The sequence below is a fragment of the Grus americana genome, chromosome 7, assembly GCF_028858705.1.
Source record: "Grus americana isolate bGruAme1 chromosome 7, bGruAme1.mat, whole genome shotgun sequence".
Classification (NCBI taxonomy): domain Eukaryota; kingdom Metazoa; phylum Chordata; class Aves; order Gruiformes; family Gruidae; genus Grus; species Grus americana.
The window spans coordinates 44,957-66,762 of record NC_072858.1 but is presented as its reverse complement, the minus strand read 5'-3'; the positions used below and the strand labels follow the sequence as shown (position 1 = coordinate 66,762).

At 45.8% G+C, this 21,806-nt stretch overlaps 1 protein-coding gene across 17 annotated transcripts in view; it reads left to right on the top strand.

The window, feature by feature from the left end:
• Positions 1-32: 32 nt before the first annotated feature.
• Positions 33-21,806, top strand: part of ALDH18A1 (aldehyde dehydrogenase 18 family member A1) — a 40,974-nt gene continuing 19,200 nt past the window's right edge. The window contains exons 1-12 of one of the 17 annotated variants that reach the window (XM_054832492.1): positions 44-736; positions 2,651-2,759; positions 4,064-4,174; positions 11,711-11,834; positions 13,936-14,179; positions 15,512-15,668; positions 16,187-16,410; positions 17,410-17,454; positions 18,069-18,218; positions 18,308-18,412; positions 19,828-19,986; positions 20,578-20,668. In XM_054832492.1, coding sequence (XP_054688467.1) covers positions 16,258-16,410; positions 17,410-17,454; positions 18,069-18,218; positions 18,308-18,412; positions 19,828-19,986; positions 20,578-20,668 — 703 coding nt within the window. In that variant the 5' untranslated portion in view covers positions 44-736; positions 2,651-2,759; positions 4,064-4,174; ... (2 more) ...; positions 15,512-15,668; positions 16,187-16,257. Of the gene's footprint in view, positions 737-760; positions 2,546-2,650; positions 2,760-4,063; positions 4,175-6,427; positions 6,569-6,669; positions 6,851-11,710; positions 11,835-13,935; positions 14,180-15,511; positions 15,669-16,186; positions 16,411-17,409; positions 17,455-18,068; positions 18,219-18,307; positions 18,413-19,827; positions 19,987-20,577; positions 20,669-21,806 lie in introns of those variants that run through there. The other 16 variants (XM_054832493.1, XM_054832480.1, XM_054832481.1 and 13 more) reach the window with 16 other exon arrangements.

The following is a 21,806-nucleotide window of genomic DNA, read 5'->3' as shown; positions in this document are numbered from 1 at the left end:
GCGTCACTAATGCCGCCTATCAGAGGGCCCTGGCACCTGGAAGTTTTCCTAGGAAGCGTACTTCCCTCTGGCACTGCTTTACGCCCCGCTGTGCCAGAGTCCGCGTCCTACCGCCACCGATACTGGCCGTCACGGTGAGCCGGGAGGTGACGTTGCCCGACACCCGAGCGCGGCTGCCTTTCGCCCTCAGCTTCCCGCGGAGATACCGCGGCCGCTCCCGCGCCCTACGGCGGGGCTGAGCCGGGGAGAACGGAGAGGCCGCCTCAGCAGCGCTCGCACTCGGAGAGCACAGGCAGGCTGGAACGGGAAAAATCGGTTAATACGCACGAAACCCCCACATCGCCCGCACACCGACCCCCGCCGGAACGCCGCGGGCAGGAGCCTGCGCGCACCGCCCGCTCTCCCCAGCCGAGCGCGGCACCGGGCTGCCGGGGGGCGGAGCGGGGCCGGAAGCAACGTGAGGCGGCGGGCGGTCGTTGGCACAGGCGGGGCCGGTGCGCCGGGCGGGGCAGCGGTGCCGTGCTCGGGACCGGGGAGCGGCCTGGGCTGCGCCCGTGGGGTCGCGGGGAGGCCCGGCCGAGGGGCCGCGGCGGTTGCCGGTCCTGCCGCCTAGGGCGGTCGCAGAGGCGGGGCGTGCTGCCGCTCCCGTCCGTAGCTGAGCGCGACAGGCCCCTTCGCGGAGGGGTGAGCCGTGGCGCGGCCGGCGCCGGGCTCTGCCTTCCGTCGGCGCTCCGCGGTAAGTAAGCGGTTGCTGCCGGTTCCCCTCCTGCGACTGGGAGGATCGGGAGCGGTTGCTCGCAGCAGAGGAACGAGGACTCCGGGGCGGGGGGGGGAGCTAAGCCTTGAAGCTGTAGAGGTGCCGTACGCACGGTCGTGCCGTGCTGCCTGCATGCTCCCTGGTGTTGTGGTCCGTGCAAGCTTTCCCGAGCCTTGCGGGCTTTGGTCCCGACGTTTTTGGTGGCCGCAGAGCGTGGCTGCGGTGCGGAGGTAGCGGCACGGTGGAATTGCAGCGTGGAGCCCCGCAAGCGCCGGGCTCGCTGGTACGGGCTGCGTTGGCCTCGCTCTTCCGGAGCGTTGTGAGGGCAGAGCTGTGCTCCCACTCGAGGTTTCTTTTTCCTTGCTCGTCTCTTGTGTCTACCTACAAGATTTCTCCGTGCCCAAAGGAAATGTTTAAACCCTCCTGACACTTACGTGACACACAAAAGTTATTATCGGGGTTTTGACCTAGATCACTCTTGGTGATAAGCCTGTGTTGTTCACTTAGTGTTTCTTCACAGGAGATAGAGAACAGGATCGGATTAGAGGGTTTTTTAAGCTGTCTGAAAGAAGTAATAAAAGTGTAGATAAAGGACACTAAATGAGCAAAGCTTACACAGTTTTCCAAAAGCCTTTGGCAAGTGTCTGTGTACTGCGAAGCCAAGAACAGTTTTATTTTCTTAAATGGCAAATAACTAAAATGCTTCCATAAATGCTTATGCCTGTGCTGACTCTGAACCCTAAAATGATGGATACTTGGACGTGTTGACCGCCTTTCTCATCTCAGATTTGCTCTTGATGACACCAAGAAGCAAATTATAAAGGGTTAAAATGAAGTTTTCTTCTTCCTTGTTCTATTTATAAAGTATTTATAATTAGTCACTTTAGAAAGTATGTTACTTTTTCTATATCTGTGTAATTTTTGGTAACTGCTTTACTGATTTGTTTGTTTGTTTGCTGTACCACCTTCCTTTTCTAAGCTGCTCTTTGCCAGGGTTGTTATAAGAAGTGTATTCAATAGCAGAGTGACCATCTTTCAGGCTTAGCTTCAGTAATTTTTTGGATGCTCGTGTTGCATGTTGTATTAGTAAAAATATGAGAACAATGGTATTTTTACATTTTTCTGCAGCATCCAGGGAAGAAAACATCTGAGAGTCACTGTGGATGATACTCTGAAAGTCAGTTCAAAGTGTAGCGAAAGTCAAAAAGTAAATAGAATGGTAGAAATTATCAGTTAAGGAATGAAGTACAGAGTATAAGACCATATCATGCCACTATATAAATTCTTGCTTCGTCCGAACTTGAGTACTCTGTGCAATTCTGGACTCTGCCTTAAGTAATATTCTGTATTCTGTTCAGGATAATCGTGAAGGTGGAGGAAGAGCAATGGAGGTGATTTTATATATGAAATAGCCTTGATATAAGGAGAGCAAGAGCACTGTATACTGATTTATTAGTGGCAGCGTAGGCTAAGGAGTTGCTGTGCTTCTCTGTTGCCGGTGCTAGTACTCACGTGATTGTATAGACAGGTGGGTCAGTTGGTCTCTGACCAGAATGTTACCATGATCAGGCTGTTTTTCGGAGGGGGGTGGGAACTGCAGCTTTGAGCAGGAGGGGTGGCAAAACTGGTGCGCTTCTGGTGCTAGAATTGTTTAGGGACAACTTGAGCATCACAGCAGAGGGAGGAATGAGAGGGTGAGCATGCAACGAGTCTGTAAAATCACGAGTGGTATGGAGAAGGTGAATAGCCCCAGAGCCACGCAAAGCTGGAGACCAGGAGAGTATTCAGGTAGTTTTAATTGCTTTCTTGTCCTGCTCGTGTACTTTATCTGCGCATCTGACAGGCTGCTGTTCTACTGATATGTTTTGGTTTATTTCTTATTTTCCCCATTAGGATTTGAGTGTCAGCTTATCCTGTATAGAAACTGAATGCCATCTTGTTTCTCCCCAGCCCCAAAAGAAGAGGGAAACACATCGTGAGGGCGAAGAATAAAAAAGGAAAGGTAGGTAAAGGCAACTGGCTTAAAAAAAAGGAACTGGAGGGAATGCTGAGCTGAGCACACACTGTTCCCCGAGCTTGAGATGCGAATGAATGCTGGTTTGAGTGGCACTCTTCTTGGAGAAATGATTGGACAGGGGCTTAGAAATAAATCCTGCAGTTGGTGAATATTCCCTAGATTTTCTTAGGAGGTTGTGGCTGGCTGGCTTAACCGTTGCCAGAAGGCAGTTGTTGTAGAGGTTCCACAATGGGGCTTTGCATCTTGTTGCTTAGTGGTACTATTGTCGCTCTACTAACCAGAGCTATCACAAAATTTTTGTTCAGTCTCGTTGCTTTTCCTGAATGATCTTTGGCACTTGTACAACCTTCATTTGATGGCTGTAGGGAAACTGGAACAGAACTGGGATGCTAGTTCTATCGTCTTTGTCTTTAACAACTGGTGGAACCTGACGTTTTGCTGCTCAGTGCTGAAAACAGGTGGTAGGAGAAAGTAGCCAGGTTTGAACCAGGCAAGAGTACAGAGATAATGATGTGAAGAAGGAAATGCTTGAAAGATGCTCACTAGCCCTATCTTGAGGTTTCTTAGTGAGGACTAGTGCTTGATCAAATTGACCTGTGTCCTTATGTTCCTCACTTAGTAATCCTGATGAAAGCAGCTACTCTGTGTGATTTAATTTTTTTTAATTAGGTGGGGTAAAATGTCTTTGCACAGAGATAGACCTGTGTTTGTTGCAATTGTGTCTAGGACTAAAGGTGGACGGTAGCATGTAGCATTTCTTCTTAAGGAAGAAATCCTTCCCTGTGAGGGTGCTGAGGCCCTGGCACAGGGTGCCCCGAGAAGCTGTGGCTGCCCCTGGCTCCCTGGCAGTGTTCAAGGCCAGGTTGGATGGGGCTTTGGGCAAGCTGGGCTAGTGGAGGGTGTCCCTGCCCATGGCAGGGGTGGCACTGGGTGGGCTGGGAGGTCCCTGCCCACCCAAACCATTCCAGGATTCTATGATTCTATGTCTGCCTACGCAGATTTTTAATACCATCAGGATGGTTCCGTGCTTTTTCTCAAAGATGGATCTGTCTTTAAGATTACTCAAGGTGTTCACTACCATTAACTCTCTGAAACCACAGTTTTCCATTGCTCGCTTCCTACTACGCTTGCAGTACACTGAGGTAAATAACTGCTAACCAGGTAGGAAATCTAGGATTCCTTGCCACTAATGAGCACCCGTCCATAAAAACTACTGGTTTCATGTGGCAAACAAAATTAGCGATTTAGTTTCTGTTCACTTTCTCTTACCAATTCTTTCTCTATTTCAGTGTCTGAAAAAGAAAAGCAGCTCCTCAGTATCTGCAGGGGTTGAGGGAGACCTGTGGCTTTTTATTTGGAAGCACAGTTCAAAGAAGTTGCGTGTGCTAAAAATTGGCCAGGTGAGCCTAAAATGAGGGCATTCTTGTTTCTTGTTAGCTATTTAAAAATCAAAATGAAGGCTTAGCTTAACATAAAAATCACCTGCTGTAATATATCTTTAATCACTGTTCTGTCTTTTTTGTGACCGACCAACGTTCTGGTGTTGGCATTGTTTTTATTCTGTAATTATACACATCAGGTTTATCTTTAATAACTGGAGTGAGGAAGAGGGGAGAGCAGGGCTTGTGTGCACTGCGATGATTAAAACAAATTCCACTTCTGGCATAGTGGAGATCACCAGATAGTCTTCTAATAAAGTGATGACCTTATATTTATTTTGGTGGGATTGGTTTGTCTTCCCTCATGTGGAGAAAGCGAAATCTGAGTGTCAAATAATTGTGAGTTGGGTCTTCTATTAATTCTTGAGAAACTGAGGTTTGTGCAAATGTCTTGAACCCTACCACCACCACCTGAATATTGATCATTCTTCATGAGGTTTTCGCCACAGTCATGAGACTTTCAGAGAAGATTGTTTCCTGATCCCAGAAAGTGATGCATTAAAGATTAAAAAAAAAATGAAAACAACAAACCCACAAAATAAACAATCCCACAAACAAAAATATCCCACAAACCAAACAAAAATCCAAATACTGTCTTGTAACAACATGACAGTTAATGCTGTTGGCATTTATTTGAATTCTAATAGAAAAATAGGAATGTAACAGTGGTAAAACAGGTATAGACAGAAGACAGTATAACTAGTATTTGATTTGAACTGAGGAGCTACTATGAATTTTGTAATGTCTTCGAAGATGAGAAACTGTAGATTTATGGTTTCTAGTACTTGCAGTGATAACTTGGTGTCATCTGTAAGCATTCTTAAGTGGGAGCGATCTGCTCAAAGGTAGGATGGCTCTACAGAGGGGTCTGGACAGGCCGGATCGATGGGCTGAGATGAGATGTATGAGGTTCAGCAAGGCTCAGTGCCAGGTCCTGCACTTGGGTCACAACAGCCCCAGGCTTGGGGCAGAGTGGCTGGAAAGCTGCATGGTGGAAGAGGAGCTGGGGGTGTTGGTCGACAGCCGGCTGAACGTGAGCCCAGGTGTGCCCAGGTGGCCAAGAAGGCCAACAGCACCCTGGCTCACAGCAGAAATGGTGTGGTCAGTAGGACCGGGGCAGTGACCATCCCCCTGTACTGGGCACTGGTGAGGCCGCACCTCGAGTGCCGTGTTCAGTTTTGTGGTTTAACCCCAGCTGGTAACTAAGCACCATGCAGCTCCTCGCTCACCCCTCACACCCCTCTCCCAGCATGGGATGGGGAGGAGAACGGAAAAAAAAAACCCTCCTGGGTTGAGATAAAGACAGTTTAATAGGATAACAAAGGAAGATAATATATGTATAAAACAAATGAAGTATTTGAACTGGGGGTGTTGAGCCTGGAGAAGAGGAGGCTGAGGACAGACCTGGTGGCTCTCTACAGCTCCCTGACAGGAGGGTGTAGCCAGGTGGGGGTCGGTCTCTTCTCCCAAGGAACAAGCCATAGGACGAGAGGAAACGGCCTCAGGTTGTGCCAGGGGAGGTTTAGACTGGAGATGAGGGAAAATGTCTTCCCCCAAAGGGCTGTCAGTCCCTGGAACAGGCTGCCCAGGGCAGTGGTGGAGTCCCCGTCCCTGGGGGGATTTAACAGCCGTGTAGATGTGGTGCTTGGGGACAGGGGTGAGTGGGGGGCTGGGCAGTGCTGGGGTGACGGTTGGACCTGGGGATCTTAAAGGGCTTTTCCAACCCAAACGATTCTATGATTCCCTTAAATTAGCAATGAATGCAAATGGGATGTGGGAGATAAGTGACTAGCAAAGCCAGCACTCTTGCCCTTGTGGAGGGGTTTGGACTACGGTGGAGAAAACAAAGGAGGTAAAGGGCCTCAGGCACTCTCAAAACTTCGGCTACAGATCCTTTCATCAGCTGTCTGTATCAGACTGCAAACATCTGAGCACAGGGAGAATCGAGGTCAAGGGAAACTGGTTGTGGGAGATGGCTCGGCAGCCCGTGCTGTGGGTAGGGCTGTCTGGACTAGTCTGGGACTAGACAGAAAACAGTTGTTAATGCTATAACTTGTAAAGCCCTGGATTTTGTGCTGCAACGTGGAGTAGAATTACATCATCTGCTGGGACAGCAGGATGGGAAGGTGTGCGTGCCGGTGGGAGGGAGGAGGCCGGAGCCGCTGGGGTTGCATCAGCCGGCGGTTGGTTTCGCTCCGCGCTCGCAGCGCTGATGTGGCTCCTCCGCCGGGAGACCGGGGATTGGCTGGGGCGGGTCAGCTGGCTCTGCCCGGGCGGGCTCTTCTGCCGCCGGGTCTGCCGGCAGGCGCTGCTTCCCCGGGAAGCCTCTGCCGCGGTTTCAGCAGGAGGGCTCAGGTACGGAGATTCTGGTGGCTCTGAGTGCTCGGGCGAGGCGTGGCGCCTGCAGGTGTCACTGATAAACGTGCGACACGTAGCGTGTCTGCCGTCGTGTGGTGGTAGGCCGGGCTCCCTGTCTGCGCCTGAGGGGGTCCTGCCGCCTGCCCCCGGCGTCACTCGCGCAGCTCCTCAGCCCGCCCTTCGCAGGGCCCGGGGCTGCTGCCGTAGAGCCCTGCTTGTGCTGCCGAACCCGTCTGTAGACAAGGTGTGCCGAGATGGAGCAACGCTGAGCTTCCGCAGGTGCTGTCTTGTGAGGCGGTTGAAAGTATTAACGCGTAGAACGGTTCTGCCGGCCAGTGACAGGGTGTTTGTTACTCCGCTGCGCGAAGCAATGCCGGTAGATGCGGGCCGCCGTGAGCGCGCTGCCCTGCCGGAGCGGACCCTTGGCAGGAGAGCGGCGCGGTTCGTCTTGCTGTGCGTCGCCTGTTCTCTGCGTGCCGAGCTGCGGTGGAACCGGGCAGAGCTGTTTGCGGGCTATTCTGAAGACAATTTATTTGAAGCTTTACTTTAGTCAGTTCTTCTGAACCGGCTTCCCCCTGGGAAGGTTTCTTGGTTTTGACTTTGCGGTAAAAACTGCAGATTTTTTTTTTTTTTCTTAGAGAAGTTTTAGTTGGTAAGGTAGCAAAGCTGTTTATATAACAACACCCCCCGCCCCCGAACGTTACAGAGGACTTACTTGCGTTATGGTAAAGACTTACTTCATTAGAATTGTGTGTGTTTGCTTGGAATTTGATTTCTCTCTGCCTAATTGCTTAAGTGTAATACAGGATAGCTCTTTCTATAGGAGTTTGGTTTCCAGATATTTTATTTTTTTTTCACTTGTGGAACGTCCTAAAGCTTAGTTGAGATATTGGCCTTTATATATAAAACTGTGAAAAAAGTTTATTTAGTTTTATTTTATCGACTCATTGCAAATAGTTGTGGACATCCCATGAGCCTGCAGCCAGCAGACTGAAAAATCAGTGTTACAGATTGTTGTCGTTAAAGGCACCGATTTTAGGATTTGAGACCTCTGATTGCTTGGGAAGATGACTGGGTCTCTTTACACTGATCTGAAATGGAATCTAAATGTACTGTGCTATTTAACAGCTGTTATGAAGATAATAAATTCATGAAAACTAGTATTGCTTTCTGTGGGCAATAATATAAGGGTAACTTTTATTATTTAAAGAGGCGATGGGAGAATGATATTTTTTAAAGTCAGGTTTGGTTACTAGTTTGAAAGGAGTTTTCCTGGTAATGAAAAAAATAAATTTTTAAGCTGATTCTGAAGTCTTGGAGAAATATCTGAATAACGCGTTTTGCATTTCTTTTTATTGCTCCTTCCCCTCCAAGTAAGGCAGAAGTTTGGTTGGTTTGGGTTTGTTTTTTTTTAAACTATGTAGCTTTTTTTGTTTGTTACTGAAGACCAGAACCATTCCAGGTATGGAAATGGTGGAAGTGGAATGGAAAATGGGCATTGAAATTAACTTTAAATCCTTGATTGAGTGAGATGAGAGAAGGGAGTTGTTCTGCAGCCTCAGAGCAGCCTGAAAGAAAGCTCGTAATTTATAGCACGCCCTGTGCTCTATCTGTGCTTTCTGCAGCATTGTTCCCATTTCACCTATCTCTCCTTTTCTTGATGTCTGCTGTTGCTCTAAAATTTCTGGTTCTGTCTTCTTGTTAGCTTAGTCTCCTTGCCTTTTCTCAAAAGCTATTTTTGACAATGTGCTATTTCTTTCTAATCTTTTTTCCTTCAAAAGATCCACACTGTCTGCCACTTCTTACTGCTCCCTGCCTGCTCGCTCTTAGCAAAGCTGTCTGGCAAAGGGAAACAGGAGGCAGTCTTCCAGGTGGACGAGGTTGCTCTTAGTTGCAGGCAGCCCTGTAGCGAGAATGTGAAGTGATTCTCTGGCAGATCAGTAGGAGCAACCAAGATGACAACACAGCTTGGTCTAGCTAGTATGGGTCTGTATTCTAATGACGGTGCAACGCCAGGGAAGATCGTTACTGTAGTGGGAGTCGAAGGCCTGACAGGAGACATGGTGACAGGAGAGATGGTAACAGGAAACGTCTGGGGGTGGAACTTCAGGTAGGGTGCCTGGTTCTGTTCCCTAGGGGAGGTGGTCTGTGAAAGGAGCTGAGGAGGACCAGGATAGCTGTTCAAGGTGTGAAGCTCAGGATAACTGTGGTGGAAGGGGTTCTAGGTAAAGGACCTGCCATTTGCCAGCTCAGGTGATGAGGAGCTGCTGAACTTTGAGGATCCCTCTGAGGCACAACTAAGACCCTACTGGGAACATGAGGGCTGATAGTAGATGTCAGGATGAACTTCAGGGTGGAAGGCTCAAACAGGCAGACATATGAACTCAAACAGGCAGACATATGAACCATGGGAATTGCTGTGCTCCCCAGAGGCAGGTGCATGAGGCACCTGGTAAGGGTTCACAGAGGGAATGTCTAGTTGGTACTGTTCACCAGCTCCTTTAAGCTTGCCCTGTTATAAGAAGAAAACTTGGGCTACTTGCTCAGTTGAATCCTCTGCTCCGAGTCCTTTGCCTCACCCTGGCAGTGGTCAAGACTGCCATTTCAGATGAAATACAGAACTGGAGGGACATTGCAAATTAATATTGTTAAAACGCCATGCTATGTAATCTTTACTAGACAAAACAGGAGAACCATTATCTGCTGGTGGCTGCCTTGACTTATGTAGAGGTGTATATTTTCATAAGGATTATAATGAGGTAAAATAACGATACACTGATGCAGGGTAATCAAGCAACTTCAAGTGTTTATCCACACGCATGCCAGAACTACCAGGTGCTACAATTGCAATGGTATTTGTAATAGCAGTCTTCCAATGCAGTTACTATGAGCTCTCCTTTTCCTCTCTTCAGTACCTTCTCCCTATCACAACTTGTGCGATGTTGTTAGCTCTGTTCCAGTGGCACGGAGGGATGGATTGAAAGCAAGTGAAGGAAGCAAAATTTTGTCAAAGGGGAAGGAGAGGTTTCGTGGCTTAAGCACTGTCTGGGAGAACCGGATTCTTGTTAATCTCCTTTGTTTCCTTTGTGATACTGGATGTATTACTTCAACTAGACCTGTCACATGAAATTGCTAATTGTGTATCCCTTTTTTGCTGGGTACTTGGTCTAGTGGATTTTGAATTACAATAATCCTGAGTATTTAAAAGTTTAGTCAAGGGAAACTAATGCCAAATACCGTGGAAATCAGTGTCCTTGTAATCATGGTTAACATCTTGTCATTTGGTAGTGCTCAGGTAAAAGTCAATCAGCATATCTTCTCATGAATCTCAGCCCTATTCAATATAGAAGTATAATAGATGCTCTATTGTGGGGTGTACAGAGAAGTCTGGATGATACAACCTCTCCTTTTTTTTTTCTTTCTTTTTTTTTTTTGTTTTCTTTTCCCTTCCAGGCTTCTCTGTGGACAAAGTTATGACTTTTCTCCGTTGTAGGTACACTCACTAATAGTCTTTTCCCTTCTTGGGGAAACATGTTTTGTTCTTGATCTTTAGTCACAGAATGGTAGGGGTTAGAAGGGACCTCTGGAGATCATCTAGTCCAACCACTCTGCTCAAGGAGGTTCACCTAGAGCAGGTTGCATAGGATTGCATCCAGGCGGGTTTTGAGTATCTCCAGAGAAGGAGACTTCACAGCCTCTCTGGGCAGCCTGTCCCAGTGCTCAGTCACCCTCAAAATGAAGAAGTTTTTCCTCATATTGAGATGGAACTTCCTGTGTTCCAGTTTGTGCCCGTTGCCCCTTGTCCTGTCACTGGGCACCACTGAAAAGAGGCTGGCCCCATCCTCTTGACACTCCCCCTTTAGATATTTATAAAAGCGTTGACCAGATCCCCTCTCAGTCTTCTCCAGGCTGAACAGCCCCAGCTCTCTCAGCCTTTCCTCATACCAGAGATGCTCCAGGCCCCTCATCATCCTCGTAGCCCTCCGCTGGACCCTCTCCAGTAGTTCCTTGTCTTTCTTGAACTAGGGAGCCCAGAACTGCACACAGAACTCCAGATGTGGCCTCACCAGGGCAGAGTAGATGGGGAGGAGGATAACCTCCCTCAAGCAGCTGGCCACACTCTTCTTAATGTACCCCAGGATACCACTGGCCTTCATGGCCACGATGGCACGCTGCTGGCTCATGGAGAGCTTCTTGTCCACCAGAACTCCCAGGTCCTTCTCCACAGCGCTGCTTGCCAGTAGGTCAACCCCTAACCTGTACTGGTGCTGGGGTTTATTCCTCCCTGGGTGCAGGACCCTGCACTTGCCTTTGTTGAATTTCATTAGGTTCCTGTCCACCCAACTCTCCAGCCTGTCCAGGCCTCCCTGAATGGCAGGGCAGCCTTCTGGTGTATCGGCCACTCCTCCCAGTTTTGTACTGTCAGCAAACTTGCTGAGGGTGCACTCTGTCCCCTCATCCAGGTCGTTGATGAAGATGTTGAATAAGACTAGACCCAGTACCGACCCCTCGGGGCACGCTGCTCACTACAGGCCTCCAACTAGACTTGTGTGTCGCTTATCACAACCCCCTGAGCTCCGTCATTCAGCCAGTTCTCAATCCACCTCAGAGTCCACTCATCTAACCCGCACTTACCTATGAGGATGTTATGGGAGACAGTGTCAAAAGCTTTGCTCGAGTTGAGGTGGACAACATCCGCTGCTCTCGCCTCATCTGCCCAGCCAGTCATGCTATCATAGAAGGCTATCGGATTGGTCAGGCATGACTTCCCCTTGGTGAATCCATGTTGACCACTCCTGATAACCTTCTTTTCTTCCACACACTTAGAGATGACATCCAGAATGATCTGTTCCATCACCTTTCCAGGGATGGAGGTGAGGCTGACTGTCTTGTAGTAAGCTGTAATAATGATCTTCTGCCAGCAGATAGGGAACAGGGGCCTTCAGTTCTTCTAAGCCATAGTCTGAGAATTCTGCAAAACGGGGAGAGTGGGCTGTCTCTTGCACAGGGAAATTGCATTAAGACTCTACAGGACAAAGAAGAGTTGGGGGGGGGGGGCAGGTGAGGAGGGAAATACAGATGGAAATTCACTGATATTTAACCAGTTTTCCTCCCTCCTCCCTTCCTTTTAACTTACAGGTATCCTTGATTTCCAGAAGGCATCTCAAAATGTTGTGTCGAGCTGCTCTGAGCCCTCTTGTCCGTTCCCCTGGATGGTGCTTTGTGTTATCGCCACATGCCATCGCAGCCATTTCACGTTTATGTATGTATGAGAGAAAGCACATGTTTCTTACAGTGTTGGTCAGTATGTGTCTGGGCATGCCTATGCTCTTTCCTGTGTTGAAATGAAAATCACCTCATTAACATCATTCAAAACTTGCAGTCTCTGGAGTGAGCTGGAGTTGAAGCTGTACTTTCTTAATGTTACTTTCTCCCTTAACTCAATAATATTCAGCTGGATGTCTGAGAGGGTGTATTTTTCATTTCAATGTGCGTTTCAAGCAAAAAACAGCAAGCCACAAAACCAAACCAAACAAAAAACCCCCCCAAACAAACAAAAAAACCCCTCAATTGTGAAAGTACTGCTATTGTAAAAGTTCTTTATTTCAACCTGGTACATTCCTGGAAAACAAGATCTGATTATGCCTGTTCCTCCATCTGCAGTTTCAGCCCACAGATGTCTTGAGTAAAGCAAAGTGTGAAGCTCAAATTTATTCAGATTAGATAAAAGTGGAAAGGTGCTTGCAGGAGACCTGAGTGTAAATGCATAGGTGCCCTGTAAATAGTTTTTCCCTGAAAACCTGAGAGAACAATTCACTGTCTATTTGATTAGTGGTCTGAAATAGAGAAGGCAAGGTTAGATAGACTCTGTTAGATCAAGACATAAACTGTTTACCATTGCATGCGAGATTAATTTCCCATTTCTGTTTTGTTGATATTTATATGAATCAATAAATGTTGAAATCTTGGAAATGCTAAACTTGCTTTTTCTGAGCTGTAGCTCTGTTGACTTCTGCATTTGCAGTATTTCTAAATATTCTGTGTTTTCCAAATTCAATAACCTACTTATAGTTAACACTGTGAAAATTATTCCTTGGTGTTGACGGTAGTCAACTCTAGTTACTTCATCAGCTGCGTTCTAAAGCTGGAGTGAGCATTTATCACAGTTTTCTTTTGTTCTCCACTGTTTCTGTTGTGATCCTGTTCAGCTTGTGTGTATTTTGAAGTTCTGCTGCTTTATTCCTGAGAAGTAAGCCTCATGCAAGTTACATAAAAGGATCTGCAGTGCCAAATACTTAAGTCTCTTTCATGTGTTTCCCCTTCTTTATTAAGGAAGTGAAACTGTTGACAAGGTACTGGATATAAAAACTGGAACACCTAGAAACCTATTTGTCAGAAAAGTTGACTGGTCTAAAATAACTAAAAAAGGTTTATGCAGTCATAGAGTGAGATTCACAATTAGGACTTTAGCGAAGTGAAATTCTCTGCTTGTTCTACAGCTGTTGTCTTTTCCCTTGTTTTTCTGGGGGGAAAAAAAAACAGTGGTTTGTTTTCAGATACTGGTTATCCCTCAACAGCTGCCACCTTAGAACCTTCTAAACCCTGAAGTTCTAGCCAAGAAAATTGGAAATAAATTGTTTTTACTCCTTTCTGGTCATACTGTGTGGGATAGGCAAATACTATATGGTAATGTATAATGCTGGATAGAACAGTTGAATTGGACTTCTTCACCTATTCTTTTGTGTGTATGGTAAACCTTATTTACATTCACAAGTATTCCATCATGAAAATGACAGGCAAATGAAACTGACCTCCAAATTCCATTTTTTACTTTTATACGCATGACATGTTAGTGCAGCCCTCAGTTATGATTAATCATTTAAACTTCTTCTGCGTGTGTAACGAACAAAAGATTTATTTATTTAAAACAAGTTTCTCTTTTCTGTAGCACTGTGTTCATTCCTGTCTTTCTCCAGCAGAAGTAACACCCAGAATAGTCACTTTAGGTTGTAAATGAATCTATTTTGTATTACGGAGCATCAAAATTAGAGAGACTGAACAGATAAATAAAATCAGGTAACTCTGACCATGGCATAGGATTTAGTTTACTGATTTGTAAAGAAACCTCTACATCTTCAGATGAGATATTGATTAGGATTGACTAGAATAGAAGAGTTCAGTTGGAAGGGACTTACAATGATCATCTCGTCCAACTGCCTGACTACTTCATGTCCAAGTACCTCTTAAATGCTGACGGGCACGGGACATCTAGCACCTCTCTGGAAGCCTGATCCTCTCGGTAAAGAAGTGTTTCCTTATGTCCAGTCTGAACCTCCCCTGATGCAGTTTTGAACCATTCCTAGGCATCCTGTCCCTGGATCCCAGGGAGAAGAGATCAGCATGTCCCCTCCTCAGGAAGCTGCAGAGAGCGATGAGGTCGTCCCTCAGCCCCCTGTTCTCCAAACTAGACAAACCCCGAGTCCTCAGCCACTCCTCAGAGGACTTGCCTTCCAGCCCTGTCACCAGCTTTGTTGCTCTCCCCTGGACACATTCAAGTACCTTCACGTTCTTAAGTTGTGGGGCCCAGAGCCACACACAGTACTCAAGGTGAGGCTGCACCAACACTAAACACAGTGGGACAGTTGCTCTCTGGACCGACTGGCCGTGCTGTGTTTGATGTCCCCCAGGATGTGGTTTGTCCTCTTGGCTGTCAGGGCACACTGCTGGGTCCTGTTGAGTCGGCTGCCAACCAGCACCCCAGATCCTGTTCTGCAGGGCTGCTCTCCAGGCACTCCTCTCCCAATTTATACTTGTGTCTGGTGTTACTCTGTCCCCGGTGCAGAATCCGGCATTTGTTCTTGTTAAATTTCATGCCATTGATGATTGCTCAGTGCTCCAATCTATCTAGATCCCTCTGCAAGGCCTCTTGTCCCTTGAGACAGTCAACAGCATCTCCCAGTTTAGTACCATCAGTAGGCTTGCTAATGGTGCAGTCAACTCCTGCATCCAGATCATTGATAAGAATATTGAACAGCACCGGCCCTAGAATTGAGTCCTGAGGAACACCACTGGTGACCAATCGCTAGCCAGATGTAGTCTCATTCACTACAACCCTTTGAGCTCTGTCATTCAGCCAGTTCTTCACCCAACACACAGTGAACCTGCTCATCTCACAGTTGGACAACTTGTCCAGAAGGATACTGTGAATAATAGTATCAAAAGCCTCACTAAAATCCAGAAAAACTACATCCACCGCCTTCCTTTTCTCCACTGGGCAACTGACCTTATTGTAGAAGGATATCAAATTAGTTACACAGGACTTTCCATTTGTGAGCCCATGTTGACTGTGCCTGATGATTGTATTGTCCTCTTTAAATGCCTTTCAGTAGCATCCAGTATGATGATCTCCGTGTTTTTTTTCTGTGAATGTGTGCCATCTTTTGACTAAGTTGCACTTTTGGTCCCAGAGTGTAGTGTCAATAGCCATTTTTTCTGTAATTATGTCAGAAGCATTCTCCCTCTTTTTTTGCTATACTGGTATTTTTGAGACTGTCTAAAAGTTGACCTGGTGTAATGCAGCTTCTGAATAGTAATGGGGAACTAGCTGGAGGATAAGGAAATGTGGTTTCAATTTTTTTTCAAGCAATATGGCTTTATCCATATTATATTATCCAGTTGACACACTTGGACTGCAGGTGTTCTTATCTGCATGCCTCCTTCGGACACAATTCACTGTGGCTCTGCAAAACTTCATATGAAGTATGTTGGAAGTGCTTTCCATCTGCCTTCATTCCTTCAGCTTAACTGTGGGACTTTATGTGTTTGGGTCCACTTCTTTGTCAATTAGAAAGGGTCCAGACTGCTCTTTGTGATTGTACCTTAATAGTTGCTGTTCTCTTTAATCTGCTGTCCTGATAGTGCCCTTACTGTCCTTTGCAGGCATTTTGAAAACAAAGATTTTGCTGAGGAAATGTTCCCTAGCTCATCGACTTGGGCAAAGTGCCAGCCTTATGTATCGTTGTGTCTTACCCGAGTAATGCTGTGACTGTCTCTTCTCCCTCCAACACCTATTTATCCTGTAGGAACGTGACTTCCAGTATGTATGTCTGTCATCCCCCTCCTGCTGCCCCTGTTTGAGCAATGTGCAAAAATACCTTATTTAGAGACGTTGTGAAAGCTGTGTTTCTTTTCTTGCCTAACAGTCAAGCTTTCTGCACTACTACAGAGAGGAAAGCTCTCTAGCTGTATCTAATGAGGCATGGCAAAGGAGATTGTTTTTAAAACTAGTACTTTTACTTCTGATGTGAGCTATATGGGCTCTGAGCATCCTTCAGTTTAGTCTTCTAGATTCCCAGAGTCAAAGCTCTGTGACACGTGGGATATTGCTTTATATACCTCAGGGATGGTTAGTGCAGCTCAAATATTATTGGTTCTCACTTTATTTTGCTGACTTGAAAGCTAGCTTCTCATGCCTAGTCACAGAGAAGTGTGTATTGTGAGCTTTAGCTTTGGAAAGGGATGAAATATGCATGAGTTCAAGGGCTTAATGTCTGAATGAAACACTTAAAACTGCATTTATTTCTTTTCCTTCTTTCTTTCTTTCTTTAACCACAGATCTCCCTTGCCGTAACCAAAGATTAAGGAATGAATCCATCCGTTGTTGGAGCAACATCCCATTTATCACCATGCCACTCAGCCGTGCACATGGAAAATCATTTGCACACCGCAGTGAGCTGAAGCATGCAAAGCGGATTGTAGTGAAGCTGGGCAGTGCTGTTGTGACTCGAGGGGATGAGTGTGGCTTGGCCCTTGGGAGGCTGGCATCTATTGTAGAGCAGGTAATTCTGTGACTGAAGTGGAATGTTTGTTTTGACTTCAGATACTTGGTGGTTGTTGGATGGCACAGAACATTGTAGGAAAACTCATAAAACAGTGATGGCCCTTTAAAGCAATGTGTCAGCCTTTCCCTTTTTCATCTCCCTGTGCTATGGTAGCATAAACCATGTAACTCAGTAAATCGGTGTTTGAAGGTGTGGTGGGTTGACCCCGACCAGCAGCTAAGCACCCATAGGGATGCTTTTTCACTCCCCACACCTCTGCCCCGCCACCAGTTGGATTGGGGAAAAAAATGGGAAGAGCAAAAGTAAGAAAACTCATGAGTTGAAATAAAGACAGTTTAATAAGGAAAGGAAAGGGGAAAAGAAACAAGTCATGTTAAGGCAATCGCTCACTGCCTCGCAGAAGCAGACCAATACCCAGCTGGTCCCTGACTGAGGGCCACCTTGGAAGACAGGTCTCTGCCCTTTCCTATTCTGTTACCCCAGTGTTATTACTGAGCATGACGTTATATGGTATGGAATGTCCCTTTGGCCGGTTCGTGTCAGCTGCCCCAATTATGTCCTCTCCAAACTTCTTGCCCAGCCCCTAGCTGACCTGCCGTGATGAGGCATAGTGGGGAAAAAGAAGCCTTGATGCTGTGCAAGTACTGCTCAACATGGGGAAAAAAGAAGGCTTTGATGCTGTGCAAGCGCTGTTTAGCAACAGGCGAAATATCGGAATGTTATCAACACTTTAATAGTCATGAAATCCAAAACACAGCACCATATGGGCCCCTATGAAAAAAGTTAACTCCATCTCGGCCAGACCCAGTATAGAGGGAGAGATTTGCACCGTGAGATTTTTATGCAATAGGTAAGACGCAACTGGGGCATTAATTGGATCTAGTGGGAAGGTGGCACTGCAGTTTGTGAAGTCAGCAGAAAGAGTAGACCCTTCTCGATTACCTGAGCATTTGCAGATCTCCTCCAGGAAAAAGCTTGAAACCTCATTACTTACAGGAAAAACTGATGGGATCAACTCATGGATTGGTTCTCCGAAAAGAAGTAATGTCTTTGGGAGGGATTGGGCATGTCTTCTCCTGAGATGTAAAATTAACATAATAAAATAAATTCATGTAAGACATTTAGCTTTAGAGCTTTGAAAGGAATCTGGCCAGATGTGTGTGAGGAAGAAGTAATTAAAAGCTGTACTGTCAGAGTTAGCCTCTTCACTTCTAGAATACAAAGTTACTGAAAATGACAGCTTTGGGAATGGATGGTGAATGGTTGGTGGGAGGTATAGCTGCTACTTTACAGCTTTTTTGTCTCTTTCCTTATCTGTAGCAATGGAGATGGAGGGGCGAGGGGTATAGAAGTGTTACCGTGTCATGCGTATTGTGAAAAATCAAGCATGACTCTGTCACAGAAACTGGTATTGTGAAAAGAAAGTTTAGCAGAAGCTATAGATTGCGTGCAGTCCTCTGCATCGCTCCTAAGTGGTTAGGAAGGTGTGCAGGAGTATCTCAGAAGGTGGTTGTCTTGCTTTGCACATCCACGGATAAAGCAAAACACTCGTGTCAGCCAGAACTGGTGAGCATAAGGTTATCTGTGCTAGCCAGAACTGTCGTGCTAGCATTGATCATACTCCAGGCCCTGTTTCTTATGTTCTGTACTTACAGGTGTCAATGCTGCAAAATCAAGGCCGAGAGATGATGATTGTCACCAGTGGTGCTGTAGCTTTTGGAAAGCAGCGTTTGCGTCATGAGATCTTGCTTTCCCAGAGCGTGAGGCAAGCGCTTCATTCAGGCCAGAGTCAGCTAAAAGATATGGTGAGTGGCTGGCGGCACCTCACTTTTCCTTGAATGTTGGGTAGTACCTGCTCAAGTCACTGCCTGACGGCCGCTCTTTATCTTTGTAGGCTATTCCAGTCTTGGAGGCCCGAGCCTGTGCAGCAGCTGGCCAGAGTGGACTAATGGCTCTGTATGAGGCCATGTTTACGCAGTACAGCATCTGTGCAGCTCAGGTAGGGGATTCCTTCTTTCCTAGACTGACTTGTTACTTCAGTCAGTGATTGAATTGTTCTTGGATATTTTCCCACGTTTTATATGCTGCTATCTTTACTGTAGTCTTGCATTTCCATGACCGTCCTATTTTTGGGGCTTATTATTGTAGTGTAAATGGTAGCTTATACAGGAGTGCCTTGCCAAATATTTCTGAAATGCAGCCTGAAATCTATCGTCAAGGTGAAGCAAATACGCTTTTTCTTTTTGGAGTTCGTGTGTGTCCTGCTCTTATGTATGGGGCGGGTGTCTCTTAAGGTCTCTTCATAAAAGCTAAAGTTGGTGATCCAAAGTGAGGGTTTAAAAACCACAAGTGGCTGAACTGCCGCACATTCTGTAAAGCTGACAAGTGCATATCCACGCTTCAGAACTTGTTGTCCATCTGCTCCACAAACCCTTCTAACACGTGGGTGATGGTATCCCTAGCCTGGGTCTTCTACCTATACTGAGTGCTGCAACTGTATTAATTGAATGACTCTTAAACAGGCTTTGCTTATCTTAAATACTCTGAGGATGCAGAATTGCATCAACTGTAAGGCCTTACTTGTTTAGACACTTTTAATGAGTTTAGGAGCCTAGTGTGAAGTCTCGCTTGGAGGAACTTCTTCCTGTAATACAATATAGTTGATATCACTAAAATGTTTACAGTATAGCTAACAATCGCTATAGGTTGCGCTGGGTTATAATCTTGTTTGAGTCTGTGGACAGCTATCATTCCTTCAATTTAGAAGAATTAGTTGCCCATGCCAAAAAAGTAAATGTGTACACATTGGTTCCAAGTGCTGTTGTAACTTTTCTGTGCTAGAGTCGTTTGCTTAGTTCTCACATGTCTAATGGCGGAGTAAAAATGAAAAAAAGGTCTCTTCAGAGCAGACATTGAGGGTATTTTTGTCTTAAAATACTGAAAAGAAAGGAGCGGTGTCTGCATGCAGGAGACTTGAAGACCAAGATTCTTTCAAAAAAGAAAGCAAGTTCTAGAGCTGAAGTCTTGAGACAAAGCGTCCTTTCTACTTGTGACAATAGAAACATTACACTGGGAGGGCAAAAATAGAAAGGTGATGTCTTGAGTAATCCATCAGATTGTTTAGGGTCTTAGTGGTTATCATCGGCATCTGTGTTCTGCTTATGGGGTTTTTTCTGAGCTGATTGCTGGAGCCTGTGATCTGTCAGCTTGAGAAGGACCGTTATAGGCTGCAGTAGAAGCTAAGGCATATAAATCTGAAAATGTTGTGGAAAGAATATCTCACTTGTATTCTTTCTCCTTTAAATGTGGCTTATGTTTCTTCAGTGACACAAAGGGTGTGACTGATCTGTCTGACCAGTCTTCTCAGGAAAAGTGGTAGGCTAAGTATATATTAAATTTTTTTCCTCCTTTTAGATTTTAGTCACCAACCTGGATTTCCATGATGAACAGAAGCGTCGGAACTTAAATGGAACGTTGCATGAGCTTTTAAGAATGAATATCGTCCCTATCATTAACACTAACGATGCTGTTGTTCCACCTCCAGAGCCGAACAGTGATCTGCAGGGGGTAAATGTGGGTAAAGTATTGCAAGGGGGTGGATCCCGCTTGTAGATGTTATAGCACTAATGTGTACTTCACTAATGCCGTAATCGGGGCCCTCTGAAACCTGCAGCAAGGGAACAAACATGCGAAATTAATAACGTGGACAGAGGCTGCTGGAAGACTATGCTGATTTGTCTGTTTGTGGCATGATACGGTGCTGTGGGGTGGAAGCAGAGCAAATGATGCCTGCTCTGCCAAAGGCAAGCATGCCCAGTTTGTTTTTCACTGAATAGTTGAAGTTGGAAGGGACATCTGCAGGTCATCTAGTCCAGCAGCCCCGCTTAAAGCAGGGTCAGTTAGTACCTCTTGTCCTGTCACTGGGTACCAAGGTGGAGAATGCAGGTATTGATCACACTGCCTGTCATTTTGATACTGCTTTACATGCACTTTTAGAATGCGGTACTTTCACACAAAGATCACCTTCTAAGTTTCCAGTGGGTGTGCACAAAGTAGCTCAGAAGGACTTGGCAGTGCTGAGGTAGCTTGCTTTTGTTTGTTGCAGCCAAATATTTCCTAGTTCTTCCCACTATTCAGTACTGCTGATATGCATGTGCATTGCAGGTTATTAGCGTGAAGGATAATGACAGTCTGGCAGCACGACTGGCTGTGGAAATGAAAACCGATCTCCTGATTGTTCTCTCAGACGTAGAAGGTTTGTGAGTCGTTTCTTTGCTTTCTTGTTTTGTTGAAGTACATCAGATCGTCAAACCAACCTACATTGGGGTTTTACTCATCTCTTCAGTTCATGTCTTTTACAGGGACAATTACAACCTATCACGTAACTCCTTAAGGCATATACCCAGTGCTGATGCTGTTGCATAAACCAAAGACTGTCTGCCAGACTGTTGAATCTGGGTGGGTGAGAATGCACGTGAACTTGAGACTTCTTCCAGAACCCAGAATACCATATGTACTATGGTACTTCTGCTAGCTTCTCAGAACTGCATGATACAGTCATGAGTAATGCGCAGGATAAAGACTATGTGTTTAGAATCAGGAGTATAAGTCCAATACTATTCTACAATTGTTTGTTTCTTTTGGAAGCAGGTTGTCTTTCAGTGAATTACAAGTACATTGCAAGTCCTGGTCATTGCCTTCCAGGTACCTGGAACTTGCTAGCTTTTTCTGTCTCCTAGACATTTGGCTTACACTGCTTTAGCCTTCTGGGCTGCGCTGCTGTGACATAGTCTGTCGCCTATGGATGTTGAAGTTCATTTTCTAGAGAGTGGAGGGTAGTGGGTAGTTTCAGATCAGTGCAGTCCACAGCACCCGTGCCACATAGTCTTATCTTTTCCAGATGAATTTCTTTCAGTGGATCCTGAACGTTGGCGCATATTGTAGGCCTTGAGGAGGGAGGAAGTGCTTTTCCCGTAAACACAGTTTCTTTTAGCAGATTCAGCTGGATTTCATGGTTGATTCTCACTGAAATGACTGTCTGAGTACAACTCATACGAGCAATAGTCAAAACAACTTGTAAAAAAAATTAAGACCCAACACCCCCATCCTCCAAGCTTATTCATTCTATGTGACAACTTCTTTTTGGAAAGATGTGTGTCCTCTCCTTCCGAAGCTATCAAGGAAGGACACAGGTAGTCTGCACTTGTGCTCTCTAATTTGTAATGCCAGTATTTGTTCACACAGAATTTCTGGGAAGTGTGGTGGTAGAATTTAGGTTTAATGTGTTAGCTAAACCAGAGCATCATTCAACTCCAATCACAGTTACATAGAACTACTAGATTTAAAAAAAAATTAATAAGAGTATGTCTCTGTAATGTTGTGTTCCTTGTTAG